We start from the raw sequence: 15763 nt of genomic DNA, 5'->3' as shown, positions 1-15763 counted from the left end.
TTGGACTGGTGTGTGTTCCTGTTAACAGTATTGGACTGGTGTGTGTTCCTGTTAACAGTATTGGACTGGTGGTGTGTGTTCCTGTTAACAGTATTGGACTGGTGTGTGTTCCTGTTAACAGTATTGGACTGGTGTGTGTCCCTGTTAACAGTATTGGACTGGTGTGTGTTCCTGTTAACAGTATTGGACTGGTGTGTGTTCCTGTTAACAGTATTGGACTGGTGTGTGTTCCTGTTAACAGTATTGGACTGGTGTGTGTTCCCTGTTAACAGTATTGGACTGGTGTGTGTTCCTGTTAACAGTATTGGACTGGTGTGTGTTCCTGTTAACAGTATTGGACTGGTGTGTGTTCCTGTTAACAGTATTGGACTGGTGTGTGTTCCTGTTAACAGTATTGGACTGGTGTGTGTTCCTGTTAACAGTATTGGACTGGTGTGTGTTCCTGTTAACAGTATTGGACTGGTGTGTGTTCCTGTTAACAGTATTGGACTGGTGTGTGTTCCTGTTAACAGTATTGGACTGGTGTGTGTTCCTGTTAACAGTATTGGACTGGGTGTGTTCCTGTTAACAGTATTGGACTGGTGTGTGTTCCTGTTAACAGTATTGGACTGGGGTGTGTTCCTGTTAACAGTATTGGACTGGGGTGTGTTCCTGTTAACAGTATTGGACTGGTGTGTGTTCCTGTTAACAGTATTGGACTGGTGTGTGTTCCTGTTAACAGTATTGGACTGGTGTGTGTTCCTGTTAACAGTATTGGACTGGTGTGTGTTCCTGTTAACAGTATTGGACTGGTGTGTGTTCCTGTTAACAGTATTGGACTGGTGTGTGTTCCTGTTAACAGTATTGGACTGGTGTGTGTTCCTGTTAACAGTATTGGACTGGTGTGTGTTCCTGTTAACAGTATTGGACTGGTGTGTGTTCCTGTTAACAGTATTGGACTGGTGTGTGTTCCTGTTAACAGTATTGGACTGGGGTGTGTTCCTGTTAACAGTATTGGACTGGTGTGTGTTCCTGTTAACAGTATTATTGGACAGGACTGTGTGTTCCTGTTAACAGTATTGGACTGGTGTGTGTTCCCTGTTAACAGTATTGGACTGGTGTGTGTTCCTGTTAACAGTATTGGACTGGTGTGTGTTCCTGTTAACAGTATTGGACTGGTGTGTGTTCCTGTTAACAGTATTGGACTGGTGTGTGTTCCTGTTAACAGTATTGGACTGGTGTGTGTTCCTGTTAACAGTATTGGACTGGTGTGTGTCCCTGTTAACAGTATTGGACTGGTGTGTGTTCCTGTTAACAGTATTGGACTGGTGTGTGTTCCTGTTAACAGTATTGGACTGGTGTGTGTTCCTGTTAACAGTATTGGACTGGTGTGTGTCCCTGTTAACAGTATTGGACTGGTGTGTGTTCCTGTTAACAGTATTGGACTGGTGTGTGTTCCTGTTAACAGTATTGGACTGGTGTGTGTTCCTGTTAACAGTATTGGACTGGTGTGTGTCCCTGTTAACAGTATTGGACTGGTGTGTGTTCCTGTTAACAGTATTGGACTGGTGTGTGTTCCTGTTAACAGTATTGGACTGGTGTGTGTTCCTGTTAACAGTATTGGACTGGTGTGTGTCCCTGTTAACAGTATTGGACTGGTGTGTGTTCCTGTTAACAGTATTGGACTGGTGTGTGTTCCTGTTAACAGTATTGGACTGGTGTGTGTTCCTGTTAACAGTATTGGACTGGTGTGTGTTCCTGTTAACAGTATTGGACTGGTGTGTGTTCCTGTTAACAGTATTGGACTGGTGTGTGTTCCTGTTAACAGTATTGGACTGGTGTGTGTTCCTGTTAACAGTATTGGACTGGTGTGTGTTCCTGTTAACAGTATTGGACTGGTGTGTGTTCCTGTTAACAGTATTGGACTGGTGTGTGGTCCTGTTAACAGTATTGGACTGGGGTGTGTTCCTGTTAACAGTATTGGACTGGTGTGTGTTCCTGTTAACAGTATTGGACTGGGGTGTGTTCCTGTTAACAGTATTGGACTGGGGTGTGTTCCTGTTAACAGTATTGGACTGGTGTGTGTTCCTGTTAACAGTATTGGACTGGTGTGTGTTCCTGTTAACAGTATTGGACTGGTGTGTGTTCCTGTTAACAGTATTGGACTGGTGTGTGTTCCTGTTAACAGTATTGGACTGGTGTGTGTCCCTGTTAACAGTATTGGACTGGTGTGTTCCTGTTAACAGTATTGGACTGGGGTGTGTTCCTATTAACAGTATTGGACTGGTGTGTGTTCCTGTTAACAGTATTGGACTGGTGTGTGTTCCTGTTAACAGTATTGGACTGGTGTGTGTTCCTGTTAACAGTATTGGACTGGTGTGTGTTCCTGTTAACAGTATTGGACTGGTGTGTGTTCCTGTTAACAGTATTGGACTGGTGTGTGTTCCTGTTAACAGTATTGGACTGGTGTGTGTTCCTGTTAACAGTATTGGACTGGTGTGTGTTCCTGTTAACAGTATTGGACTGGTGTGTGTTCCTGTTAACAGTATTGGACTGGGGTGTGTTCCTGTTAACAGTATTGGACTGGGGTGTGTTCCTATTAACAGTATTGGACTGGTGTGTGTTCCTGTTAACAGTATTGGACTGGTGTGTGTTCCTGTTAACAGTATTGGACTGGTGTGTGTTGTGTTCCTGTTAACAGTATTGGACTGGTGTGTGTTCCTGTTAACAGTATTGGACTGGTGTGTGTTCCTGTTAACAGTATTGGACTGGTGTGTGTTCCTGTTAACAGTATTGGACTGGTGTGTGTTCCTGTTAACAGTATTGGACTGGTGTGTGTTCCTGTTAACAGTATTGGACTGGTGTGTGTTCCTGTTAACAGTATTGGACTGGTGTGTGTTCCTGTTAACAGTATTGGACTGGTGTGTGTTCCTGTTAACAGTATTGGACTGGTGTGTGTTCCTGTTAACAGTATTGACTGGTGTGTGTTCCTGTTAACAGTATTGGACTGGTGTGTGTCCCTGTTAACAGTATTATTGGACTGGTGTGTGTTCCTGTTAACAGTATTGGACTGGTGTGTGTTCCTGTTAACAGTATTGGACTGGTGTGTGTTCCTGTTAACAGTATTGGACTGGTGTGTGTTCCTGTTAACAGTATTGGACTGGTGTGTGTTCCTGTTAACAGTATTGGACTGGTGTGTGTTCCTGTTAACAGTATTGGACTGGTGTGTGTGTTCCTGTTAACAGTATTGGACTGGTGTGTGTCCCTGTTAACAGTATTGGACTGGTGTGTGTTCCTGTTAACAGTATTGGACTGGTGTGTGTTCCTGTTAACAGTATTGGACTGGTGTGTGTTCCTGTTAACAGTATTGGACTGGTGTGTGTTCCTGTTAACAGTATTGGACTGGTGTGTGTTCCTGTTAACAGTATTGGACTGGTGTGTGTTCCTGTTAACAGTATTGGACTGGTGTGTGTTCCTGTTAACAGTATTGGACTGGTGTGTGTTCCTGTTAACAGTATTGGACTGGTGTGTGTTCCTGTTAACAGTATTGGACTGGTGTGTTAACAGTGTTCCTGTTTAACAGTATTGGACTGGTGTGTGTTCCTGTTAACAGTATTGGACTGGTGTGTGTTCCTGTTAACAGTATTGGACTGGTGTGTGTTCCTGTTAACAGTATTGGACTGGTGTGTGTTCCTGTTAACAGTATTGGACTGGTGTGTGTTCCTGTTAACAGTATTGGACTGGGTGTGTTCCTGTTAACAGTATTGGACTGGTGTGTGTTCCTGTTAACAGTATTGGACTGGGGTGTGTTCCTGTTAACAGTATTGGACTGGTGTGTGTTCCTGTTAACAGTATTGGACTGGGGTGTGTTCCTGTTAACAGTATTGGACTGGTGTGTGTTCCTGTTAACAGTATTGGACTGGTGTGTGTTCCTGTTAACAGTATTGGACTGGTGTGTGTTCCTGTTAACAGTATTGGACTGGTGTGTGTTCCTGTTAACAGTATTGGACTGGTGTGTGTTCCTGTTAACAGTATTGACTGGTGTGTGTTCCTGTTAACAGTATTGGACTGGTGTGTGTTCCTGTTAACAGTATTGGACTGGTGTGTGTTCCTGTTAACAGTATTGGACTGGTGTGTGTTCCTGTTAACAGTATTGGACTGGTGTGTGTTCCTGTTAACAGTATTGGACTGGTGTGTGTTCCTGTTAACAGTATTGGACTGGGGTGTGTTCCTGTTAACAGTATTGGACTGGTGTGTGTTCCTGTTAACAGTATTGGACTGGTGTGTGTTCCTGTTAACAGTATTGGACTGGGTGTGTGTTCCTGTTAACAGTATTGGACTGGTGTGTGTTCCTGTTAACAGTATTGGACTGGTGTGTGTTCCTGTTAACAGTATTGGACTGGTGTGTGTTCCTGTTAACAGTATTGGACTGGTGTGTGTTCCTGTTAACAGTATTGGACTGGTGTGTGTTCCTGTTAACAGTATTGGACTGGTGTGTGTTCCTGTTAACAGTATTGGACTGGTGTGTGTTCCTGTTAACAGTATTGGACTGGTGTGTGTTCCTGTTAACAGTATTGGACTGTTAACAGTATTGGACTGTGTCCCTGTTAACAGCATTGGACTGGTGTGTGTCCCTGTTAACAGTATTGGACTGGTGTGTGTTCCTGTTAACAGTATTGGACTGGTGTGTGTTCCTGTTAACAGTATTGGACTGGTGTGTGTTCCTGTTAACAGTATTGGACTGGTGTGTGTTCCTGTTAACAGTATTGGACTGGGGTGTGTTCCTGTTAACAGTATTGGACTGGTGTGTGTTCCTGTTAACAGTATTGGACTGGTGTGTGTTCCTGTTAACATTATTGGACTGGTGTGTGTTCCTGTTAGCAGTATTGGACTGGTGTGTGTTCCTGTTAACAGTATTGGACTGGCGTGTGTTCCTGTTAACATTATTGGACTGGCGTGTGTTCCTGTTAACAGTATTGGACTGGTGTGTGTTCCTGTTAACAGTATTGGACTGGCGTGTGTTCCTGTTAACAGTATTGGACTGGTGTGTGTTCCTGTTAACAGTATTGGACTGGTGTGTGTTCCTGTTAACATTATTGGACTGGTGTGTGTTCCTGTTAGCAGTATTGGACTGGTGTGTGTTCCTGTTAACAGTATTGGACTGGTGTGTGTTCCTGTTAACATTATTGGACTGGCGTGTGTTCCTGTTAACAGTATTGGACTGGTGTGTGTTCCTGTTAGCAGTATTGGACTGGTGTGTGTTCCTGTTAACAGTATTGGACTGGTGTGTGTTCCTGTTAACATTATTGGACTGGCGTGTGTTCCTGTTAACAGTATTGGACTGGGTGTGTGTTCCTGTTAACAGATTGGACTGGCGTGTGTTCCTGTTAACAGTATTGGACTGGTGTGTGTTCCTGTTAACAGTATTGGACTGGCGTGTGTTCCTGTTAACAGTATTGGACTGGTGTGTGTTCCTGTTAACAGTATTGGACTGGTGTGTGTTCCTGTTCATTAACAGTATTGGACTGGCGTGTGTTCCTGTTCATTAACATTATTGGACTGGTGTGTGTTCCTGTTAACAGTATTGGACTGGTGTGTGTTCCTGTTAACAGTATTGGACTGGTGTGTGTTCCTGTTAACAGTATTGGACTGGTGTGTGTTCCTGTTCATTAACAGTATTGGACTGGCGTGTGTTCCTGTTCATTAACATTATTGGACTGGTGTGTGTTCCTGTTAACAGTATTGGACTGGCGTGTGTTCCTGTTAACAGTATTGGACTGGTGTGTGTTCCTGTTAACAGTATTGGACTGGCGTGTGTTCCTGTTAACAGTATTGGACTGGCGTGTGTTCCTGTTCATTAACATTATTGGACTGGTTTTGATGTCATGTTGTCACGATCGTCGTATGGAATGGACCAAGGTGCAGTGTGGTATGCGTACATTCTCTTTTAATGAATAAAACACTGAACAAAAAACAACAAAATCAACGAACGAAACGTGAAGCCATACAAATAGTGCTGACAGGCAACTAAACATAGACAAGATCCCACAAACACACATGAAGAAATGGCTACCTAAATATGATCCCCAATCAGAGACAACGATAAACAGCTGCCTCTGATTGGGAACCATATCAGGCCAACACAGAACTATAATTACCTAGATGACCCACCCTAGTCGCACACTTACCTGACCAACATAGAGATACAAATTCACCTAGATAACCCACCCAAGTCACCATCACACCCCAACCAACACAGAGAAAGTTTCCGGACTGTGGACCGTTGTTGGAGGTTCCGGGCTGTGGACCGTCGTTAGAGGTTCCGGACTGTGGACCGTCGTAGGAGGTTCTGGACTGTGGACTGTCATTGGAGGTTCTGGACTGTGGACCGTCGTTGGAGGTTCCGGACTGTGGACCGTCGTTGGAGGTTCCGGACTGTGGACCGTCGTTGGAGGTTCCGGACTGTGGACCGTCGTTGGAGGTTCTGGACTGTGGACTGTCATTGGGGCCCCTCAGGGGTGCGTGCTTAGTCCCCTTCTGTACTTCCTGTTCACCCATGACTGTATGGCCAGGCACGACTCAAACACCACCATTAAGTTTGCTGCCGACACAAGCCTATAGGGAGGAGGTCAGAGACCTGGCAGTGTGGTCTCTGACCAGGACAACCACCTCTCCATCAACGTCAGCAAGAAAATGGAGCTGATCGTGGACAACAGGAAACTGAGGGCCAAGCCACGCCCCCATCCACATCTTCAGGGGGAGTAGTGGAGCGGGTCGAGAGCTTCAAGTTCCTCGGTTTCCACATCACAAAGGAATTAACATGGTCCTCACACACCAAGACAATCGTGAAGAGGGCATGACAACGTCGCTTCCCCCCTCAGGAGGCTGAAACGATTTGGCATGGGCCCTCTGATCTTCAAAAAGTTCTACAGCTGCACCATCGAATGCATCTTGACTGGCTGCATCACCACTTGGTATAGCAACTGCTTGGCACCCGACCGCAAGGCGCTACAGAGGGTAGTACGTATGGCCCGGTACGTCAGTGGTACAGAGCTCCCTACCATCCAGGACCTCTATACCAGGCGGTGTCAGAGGAAGGCCCTTAAAAAAATATGTTTTACCCCCTTTTTCTCCCCAATTTCATGGTATCCAATTGTTAGTAGCTACTATCTTGTCTCATCACTACAGCTCCCGTACGGGCTCAGGAGAGAGTCATGCATCCTCCGATACACAACCCAACCAAGCCACACTGCTTCTTAACACAGCGCATCCAACCCGGAAGCCAGCCGCACCAATGTGCCGGAGGAAACACCGTGCACCTGGCCACCTTGGTTAGCGCGCACTGCACCCGGCCTGCCACAGGAGTTGCTGGTGCGCGATGAGACAAGGATATCCCTACCGGCCAAACCTCCCTAACCCGGACGATGCTTGGCCAATTGTGCTACGCCCCACGGACCTCCCGGTCGCGTTCGGTTCCCGACAGAGCCTGGGCGCGAACCCAGAGTCTCTGGTGGCACAGTGTCCTTAACCACTGCGTCACCTGGGAGGCAGCCCTAAACATTGTCAAAGACTCCAGCCACCCTAGTCATAGACTGTTAACTCTGCTTCTTGTTTATTTCGAGAGAGAGAGAGAGAGAGAGAGAGAGAGAGAGAGAGAGAGAGAGAGAGAGAGAGGATTTCCAAACCTTTCATAACAAAGCCATCACCTACAGAGAGATGAACCTGAAGAAGAGTCCCCTAAGCAAGCTGGTCCTGGGGCTCTGTTCACAAACACACCCCACAGAGCCCCAGGAGAGCTAACCAGCCAGCCAGCCTCACACATCCCCCTCCTGCACACACAGATGCCTACTCACCCTGTAGTGGCAGGACGTGGTTGGCATGTATCATGATGCTGAGTTGTAGCACCAGCTGAGGAGCGCTCTTCAGGAAGGCCTCCAGCAGCCTCAGCATGGTGATGTCAGCACACTCACACATCAACCTCCAGTGGAAGTGACCGCGGTTGCCGTGCCAACTGCTCTGGGCGCCCAGGTAGAGGGCATGGACATACCTGTAGAGGAGGAAGGGGGATGAGTGTCAGTTGATCAGTCTGTCAATCAGTCAGTCGAGCAGGTCGATCGATTAATCAGTCAACTAACCGATCAGCCAACCGACTAATCAATCAAACATGTATTTACATAGAGCATTTAACAAAACAGTTGTCACAAAGTGCTTTACGTTAACCCTGCCTAGTCCCAGACAGGTTCAGGGCCTAGTCCCAGACAGGTTCACGGCCTAGTCCCAGACAGGTTCAGGGCCTAGTCCCACACAGGTTCAGGGCCTAGTCCCAGACAGGTTCAGGGCCTAGTCCCACACAGGTTCAGGGCCTAGTCCCACACAGGTTCAGGGCCTAGTCCCAGACAGGTTCAGAGCCTAGTCCCAGACAGGTTCAGGGCCTAGTCCCAGACAGGTTCAGGGCCTAGTCCCAGACAGGTTCAGGGCCTAGTCCCAGACAGGTTCAGGGCCTAGGCCCAGACAGGTTCAGGGCCTAGTCCCAGACAGGTTCAGGGCCTAGGCCCAGACAGGTTCAGGGCCTAGGCCCAGACAGGTTCAGGGCCTAGGCCCAGACAGGTTCAGGGCCTAGGCCCAGACTGGTTCCAGTCTACAGACAAACAGACCAAACACTCCACAGTCAGGCAGGAAACTCACATGGTCACACAGAGGAAATCTACACCACTGCAAATAATGTGCTTTCTTCCTCTTACTTGCCTGTCTTTACTACATTAGACAGCAGCCACTCACTTTACCCCTCTCTCTCTCTCTCTCTCTCTCTCTCTCTCTCTCTCTGATTACTGTTAATTTCTATTGTTTATTTCACTTTTGAATATTATCTACCTCACTTGCTTTGGCAATGTTAACACATGTTTCCCATGCCAATAAAGCCCCTTTAATTGAATTGAGAGAACAGACAAGCAGATGAGCTCCTGCATTTTTGTTTTTTACAAAAAGATAGATTTAGTGTTCGATGAACTTGGATTTTTACAACATACTACCCTCTACAATATAACCTTCACTCCAAATCAAAACTCCAAACCTACAACATGATTTTGGACAAATTTTCCTGGAAGGATTCCTACTACCAAAGATTCTTATTTCCAAGCTGTACAGCAAAATATCTGGAGAACAAACAACAGAGACCTGAAAACACCATCCAACCTGGAACTGAGTAAATCCTGTTTAATCTGAAGCTACAATTAATAACCTCTTAAGGATCTGCCCTTTCTTTTCAATTTCCTCCTAAAATGACATACCCAAATCTAACTGCCTGTACCTCAGGCCCTGAAGCAAGGATATGCATATTCTTGGTACCATTTGAAAGGAAACACTTTGAAGTTTATGGAAATGTGGAATGAATGTAGAAGAAGTTAAACAAACCCACAGACGAGCAATCGTAAACGGAAAGTCAACCTCCCAGCACAGAGCATTATTCCCTCATTGAAACAAAGGATAAATTCACCCAGCTGGAGGTAAGGTAGGTGGAGCTGGAACAGCAGGTGATTACACTTCAGTCAGCACAAAGAAATAGTCCAGCTCAACAACACCTCCTTAACCAGACCTGGAGAGTTGGAGGTGGAGAGAGACATATCTGGAGTCTGGACTGTGGTGAGACAACTTCAACAGGAGAAAGTGCAGGATCCGGAGAAGAACAGAGCACTAGAGGAGAGGATCAGACTGCTGGTGGAGGAGAGGGTGAGGGGGACGGAGGAGAGGATCAGACTGCTGGTGGAGCAGAGGGTGAGGGGGACGGAGGAGAGGATCAGACTGCTGGTGGAGGAGAGGGTGAGGGGGACGGAGGAGAGGATCAGACTGCTGGTGGAGGAGAGGGTGAGGGGGACGGAGGAGAGGATCAGACTGCTGGTGGAGCAGAGGGTGAGGGGGACGGAGGAGAGGATCAGACTGCTGGTGGAGGAGAGGGTGAGGGGGACGGAGGAGAGGATCAGACTGCTGGTGGAGCAGAGGGTGAGGGGGACGGAGGAGAGGATCAGACTGCTGGTGGAGGAGAGGGTGAGGGGGACGGAGGAGAGGATCAGACTGCTGGTGGAGGAGAGGGTGAGGGGGACGGAGGAGAGGATCAGACTGCTGGTGGAGGCGAGGGTGAGGGGGACGGAGGAGATGATCAGACTGCTGGTGGAGGAGAGTGTGAGGGGGACGGAGGAGAGGATCAGACTGCTGGTGGAGGAGAGGGTGAGGGGGACTGAGGAGAGGATCAGACTGCTGGTGGAGGAGAGGGTGAGGGGGACGGAGGAGAGGATCAGACTGCTGGTGGAGGAGAGGGTGAGGGGGACTGAGGAGAGGATGGGACCGCTGGTGGAGGAGAGGGTGAGGGGGACGGAGGAGAGGATCAGACTGCTGGTGGAGGAGAGGGTGAGGGGGACGGAGGAGAGGATCAGACTGCTGGTGGAGGAGAGGGTGAGGGGGACGGAGGAGAGGATTAGACTGCTGGTGGAGGAGAGGGTGAGGGGGACGGAGGAGAGGATCAGACTGCTGGTGGAGGCGAGGGTGAGGGGGACGGAGGAGAGGATCAGACTGCTGGAGGAGAATTTCACCTTTCACTTCATACAGTATGGGGATGAGGTAGATTGGATGGGCTATTTACAGATGGGCTATGTACAGGTGCAACGATCTGTGAGCTGCTCTGACAGTGCTTAAAGCTAGTGAGGGAGATATGAGTCTCCAGCTTCAGAGATTTTTTGCAGTTCTTTCCAGTCAGTAGCAACAGAGAACTAGAAGGAAAGGCGCCAAAGTAGGAATTGGCTTTGGGGGTGACTAGAGAGATATACCTGCTGGAGCGTGTGCTACAGGTGGGTGCTGCTATGGTGATCAGCGAGCTGAGATAAGGGGGGGCTTTACCTAGCAGAGAATTGTAGATAACCTGTAGCCAGTGGGTTTGGCGACGAGTATGAAGCGAGGGCCAGCCAACGAGAGCGTACAGGTCGCAATGGTGGGTAGTATATTGGGCTTTGGTGATAAAACGGATGGCAATGTGATAGACTGCATCCAATTTGTTGAGTAGAGTGTTGGAGGCTATTTTATAGATGACATCGCCGAAGTCGAGGATCGTTAGGATGGTCAGTTTTACGGGGGTATGTTTGGCAGCATGAGTGAAGGATACTTTGTTGCGATATAGGAAGCCGATTCTAGATTTAATTTTGGATTGGAGATGCGTAATGTGAGTCTGGAAGGCGAGTTTACAGTCTAACCAGACACCCAGGTATGTGTGGCGAATGGCGAGTGAGAACAACCCATTGGAGAGCTGACAGAGAAGCCAGCAGGCCAGCACACCTCAGGCCCTGACCATAGCCTCGACATCACAACAGGACAGACAAATAGATTTCAAAAATCACCCAAGCCTCGGGGATCCCACACCCTTTGAGCACCGCTACTGTCAGCCACCCTGATAGCCTTCCTGACAACCCACAGCAGGAAAGGGTGGCCACAGCCCCATGATAATACACCCAACGACCTGAGGGCACAGCAGGAAAGGGTGGCCACAGCCCCATGATAATACACCCAACGACCTGAGGGCACAGCAGGAAAGGTGGCCACAGCCCCATGATAATACACCCAACGACCTGAGGGCACAGCAGGAAAGGGTGGCCACAGCCCCATGATAATACACCCAACGACCTGAGGGCACAGCAGGAAAGGGTGGCCACAGCCCCATGATAATACACCCAACGACCTGAGGGCACAGCAGGAAAGGGTGGCCACAGCCCCATGATAATACACCCAACGACCTGAGGGCACAGCAGGAAAGGGTGGCCACAGCCCCATGATAATACACCCAACGACCTGAGGGCACAGCAGGAAAGGGTGGCCACAGCCCCATGATAATACACCCAACGACCTGAGGGCACAGCAGGAAAGGGTGGCCACAGCCCCATGATAATACACCCAACGACCTGAGGGCACAGCAGGAAAGGGTGGCCACAGCCTCATGATAACACACCCAACGACCTGAGGGCACTGAAGGGAGTGATTGAAATAGCTTCTTCTACTTTACCCCAACGCACACGTGGTTATCTCCATCCTGCTACCATGGAAACACTTCCACCCTGCTACCATACAAGTGGTTATCTCCACCCTGCTAACATACTAGTGGTTATCTCCACCCTGCTACCATGGAAACACTTCCACCCTGCTACCATACAAGTGGTTATCTCCACCCTGCTACCATACTAGTGGTTATCTCCATCCTGCTACCATGGAAACACTTCCACCCTGCTACCATACTAGTGGTTATCTCCACCCTGCTACCATACTAGTGGTTATCTCCATCCTGCTACCATGGAAACACTTCCACCCTGCTACCATACAAGTGGTTATCTCCACCCTGCTACCATGGAAACACTTCCACCCTGCTACCATACAAGTGGTTATCTCCACCCTGCTACTATACTAGTGGTTGTCTCCACCCTGCTACCATGGAAACACTTCCACCCTGCTAACATACAAGTGGTTATCTCCACCCTGCGACCATACTAGTGATTATCTCCACCCTGCTACCATACTAGTGGTTATCTCCACCCTGCTAACATACTAGTGGTTATCTCCACCCTGCTAACATACTAGCGGTTATCTCCACCCTGCTACCATACTAGTGGTTATCTCCACCCTGCTACCATGGAAACACAAGTATTTCCCATGACTGTGCTGCCAAAACCACATGTCTACCTGACCCGCCACTCCACCCTGGACTTGAACAGCCTTTTACGACCAGGTCCACCTCTACAAGCAGCAGTGGCCACCAGTCAGTAGACTACATTATACTGAGGAGTCAGTAGTCTACATTACACTGAGGAGTCAGTAGTCTATATTACACTGAGGAGTCAGTAGTCTACATTACACTGAGGAGTCAGTAGTCTACATTACACTGAGGAGTCAGTAGTCTACATTACACTGAGGAGTCAGTAGTCTACATTATACTAGTCTACATTACACTGAGGAGTCAGTAGTCTACATTACACTGAGGAGTCAGTAGTCTACATTATACTAGTCTACATTACACTGAGGAGTCAGTAGTCTACATTACACTGAGGAGTCAGTAGTCTACATTACACTGAGGAGTCATTAGTCTACATTATACTGAGGAGTCAGTAGTCTACATTACACTGAGGAGTCAGTAGTCTACATTACACTGAGGAGTCATTAGTCTACATTACACTGAGGAGTCAGTAGTCTACATTACACTGAGGAGTCAGTAGTCTACATTACACTGAGGAGTCAGTAGTCTACATTACACTGAGGAGTCAGTAGTCTACATTATACTAGTCTACATTACACTGAGGAGTCAGTAGTCTACATCGTACTGAGGAGTCAGTAGTCTACATTACACTGAGGAGTCAGTAGTCTACATTACACTGAGGAGTCAGTAGTCTACATTATACTAGTCTACATTACACTGAGGAGTCAGTAGTCTACATTACACTGAGGAGTCAGTAGTCTACATTACACTGAGGAGTCAGTAGTCTACATTATACTAGTCTACATTACACTGAGGAGTCAGTAGTCTACATTATACTAGTCTACATTACACTGAGGAGTCAGTTTTCTGCATCGTACTGAGTCAGTAGTCTACATTGTACTGAGGAGTCAGTAGTCTACATTACACTGAGGAGTCAGTAGTCTACATTACACTGAGGAGTCAGTTTTCTGCATCGTACTGAGTCAGTAGTCTACATTACACTGAGGAGTCAGGAATCTACATTACACTGAGGAGTCAGTAGTCTACATTATACTAGTCTACATTACACTGAGGAGTCAGTAGTCTACATTGTACTGAGGAGTCAGTAGTCTACATTACACTGAGTCAGTGGTCTACATTACACTGAGGAGTCAGTAGTCTACATTGTACTGAGGAGTCAGTAGTCTACATTGTACTGAGGAGGAAGTAGTCTACATTGTACTGAGGAGTCAGTAGTCTACATTGTACTGAGGAGGAAGTACACACGTAGAAAAGCTCTTTTGATTTGCTCTCTCGTCTCTTTGTTTCAGTCGGCCAGTCTCATAATGTCCTCCGTCTCCACTGAGGATCATTCTATGCATCAGCAGGTTCAAGTTAATGGAATGGTATTGGTGTGAGCTGGGCGTTCTGAACTTGGCCGACTGGCTTGTCACGTGAATCAATGGCTGGTGTTCTGAAGAGAGGAGAGGAGACCTCCGTTACAGAAAGGGGATTTGTTCTCTCCACATGATCTAGCACCACGCAGGATCACGTGCTTCAGCCATGGATGAGAGACCTTCCTCAGAAACTGGTTCTAACAAAAATGATTTGTGAGAGAGAGAGAGAGAGAGAGAGAGAGAGAGAGAGAGACAGACAGACAGACAGACAGACAGACAGACAGACAGACAGACAGACAGACAGACAGACAGACAGACAGACAGACAGACAGACAGACAGACAGACAGACAGACAGACAGACAGACAGACAGACAGACAGACAGACAGACAGACAGAGAGAGAGAGAGAGAGAGAGAGAGAGAGAGAGAGAGAGAGAGAGAGAGAGAGAGAGAGAGAGAGAGAGAGAGAGAGACAGACAGACAGACAGACAGACAGACAGACAGACAGACAGAAAGAGAGAGAGAGAGAGAGAGAGAGAGAGAGAGAGAGAGAGAGAGAGAGAGAGAGAGAGAGAGAGAGAGAGAGAGAGAGAGAGAGAGAGAGAGAGAGAGAGAGAGAGACACACAGAGAGAGAGAGAGAGACAGACAGACAGACAGACAGACAGACAGACAGACAGACAGACAGACAGACAGACAGACAGACAGACAGACAGACAGACAGACAGACAGACAGACAGACAGACAGACAGACAGACAGAGAGAGAGAGAGAGAGAGAGAGAGAGAGAGAGAGAGAGAGAGAGAGAGACAGAGAGAGACACACAGAGAGAGAGAGAGAGACAGACAGACAGAGAGAGACAGAGACAGAGAGAGAGACAGACAGACAGACAGACAGACAGACAGACAGACAGACAGACAGACAGACAGACAGACAGACAGACAGACAGACAGACAGACAGACAGACAGACAGAAGAGAGAGAGAGAGAGAGAGAGAGAGAGAGAGAGAGAGAGAGAGAGAGAGAGAGAGAGAGAGAGAGAGAGACAGACAGACAGACAGACAGACAGACAGACAGACAGAAAGAAGAGAGAGAGACACAGAGAGAGAGAGAGAGAGAGAGAGAGAGAGAGAGAGAGAGAGAGAGAGAGAGAGAGAGAGAGAGAGAGAGAGAGAGAGAGAGAAAAGTAGCTCTGTCTGTCTGTCTGTCTGTCATTCCAGGCTGGCTGGTACTGTTTGGAGCTGTCAGGCTGTGGATGATTGACAAGACGGAGTATCCAAGAATCCTCTCCCTAATGTGGACCTGTCAGTCTGTCACCCTCGAAGCTGAGCCACGTACATAATGCCGGGAGCTCCCACTGCAGCCGCTCAGGACACCACTCTCCATGCCCGTAGATCCAACCGCTCTCAGTACTACACAGCTAAAAAATGATCTCGCAATTTTACACCTTATAAATGTAGCTCAACATAATAATAATAATAATATATGCCATTTAGCAGACGCTTTTATCCAAAGCGACTTACGGTCATGTGTGCATACATTCTACGTATGGGTGGTCCCGGGGATCGAACCCACTACCCTGGCGTTACAAGCGCCATGCTCTACCAACTGAGCTACAGAACATGATCCACCTCTCTTTGCTACATCAATTAACCCTAACCTTAACCAAACTGACAGTGATATACAGTGGG

General features: G+C 47.8%; 1 protein-coding gene across 1 annotated transcript in view; it reads right to left on the bottom strand.

Moving 5' to 3' along the window:
- Positions 1-15412, bottom strand: part of LOC124018037 (XK-related protein 7-like) — a 46531-nt gene extending 31119 nt beyond the window's left edge. The window contains exons 1-2 of the mRNA XM_046333290.1: positions 15390-15412; positions 7833-8026 (exon numbers count right to left, since the gene is read on the bottom strand). Coding sequence (XP_046189246.1) covers positions 7833-8026; positions 15390-15412 — 217 coding nt within the window. The remainder of the gene's footprint in view (positions 1-7832; positions 8027-15389) is intronic.
- Between the last annotated feature and the right edge of the window lie 351 nt (positions 15413-15763).

Source organism: Oncorhynchus gorbuscha, linkage group LG03, assembly GCF_021184085.1.
Source record: "Oncorhynchus gorbuscha isolate QuinsamMale2020 ecotype Even-year linkage group LG03, OgorEven_v1.0, whole genome shotgun sequence".
NCBI lineage: Eukaryota > Metazoa > Chordata > Actinopteri > Salmoniformes > Salmonidae > Oncorhynchus > Oncorhynchus gorbuscha.
Note: the sequence above shows the minus strand (reverse complement) of the source record. Positions and strands in the feature narration are given on the sequence as shown.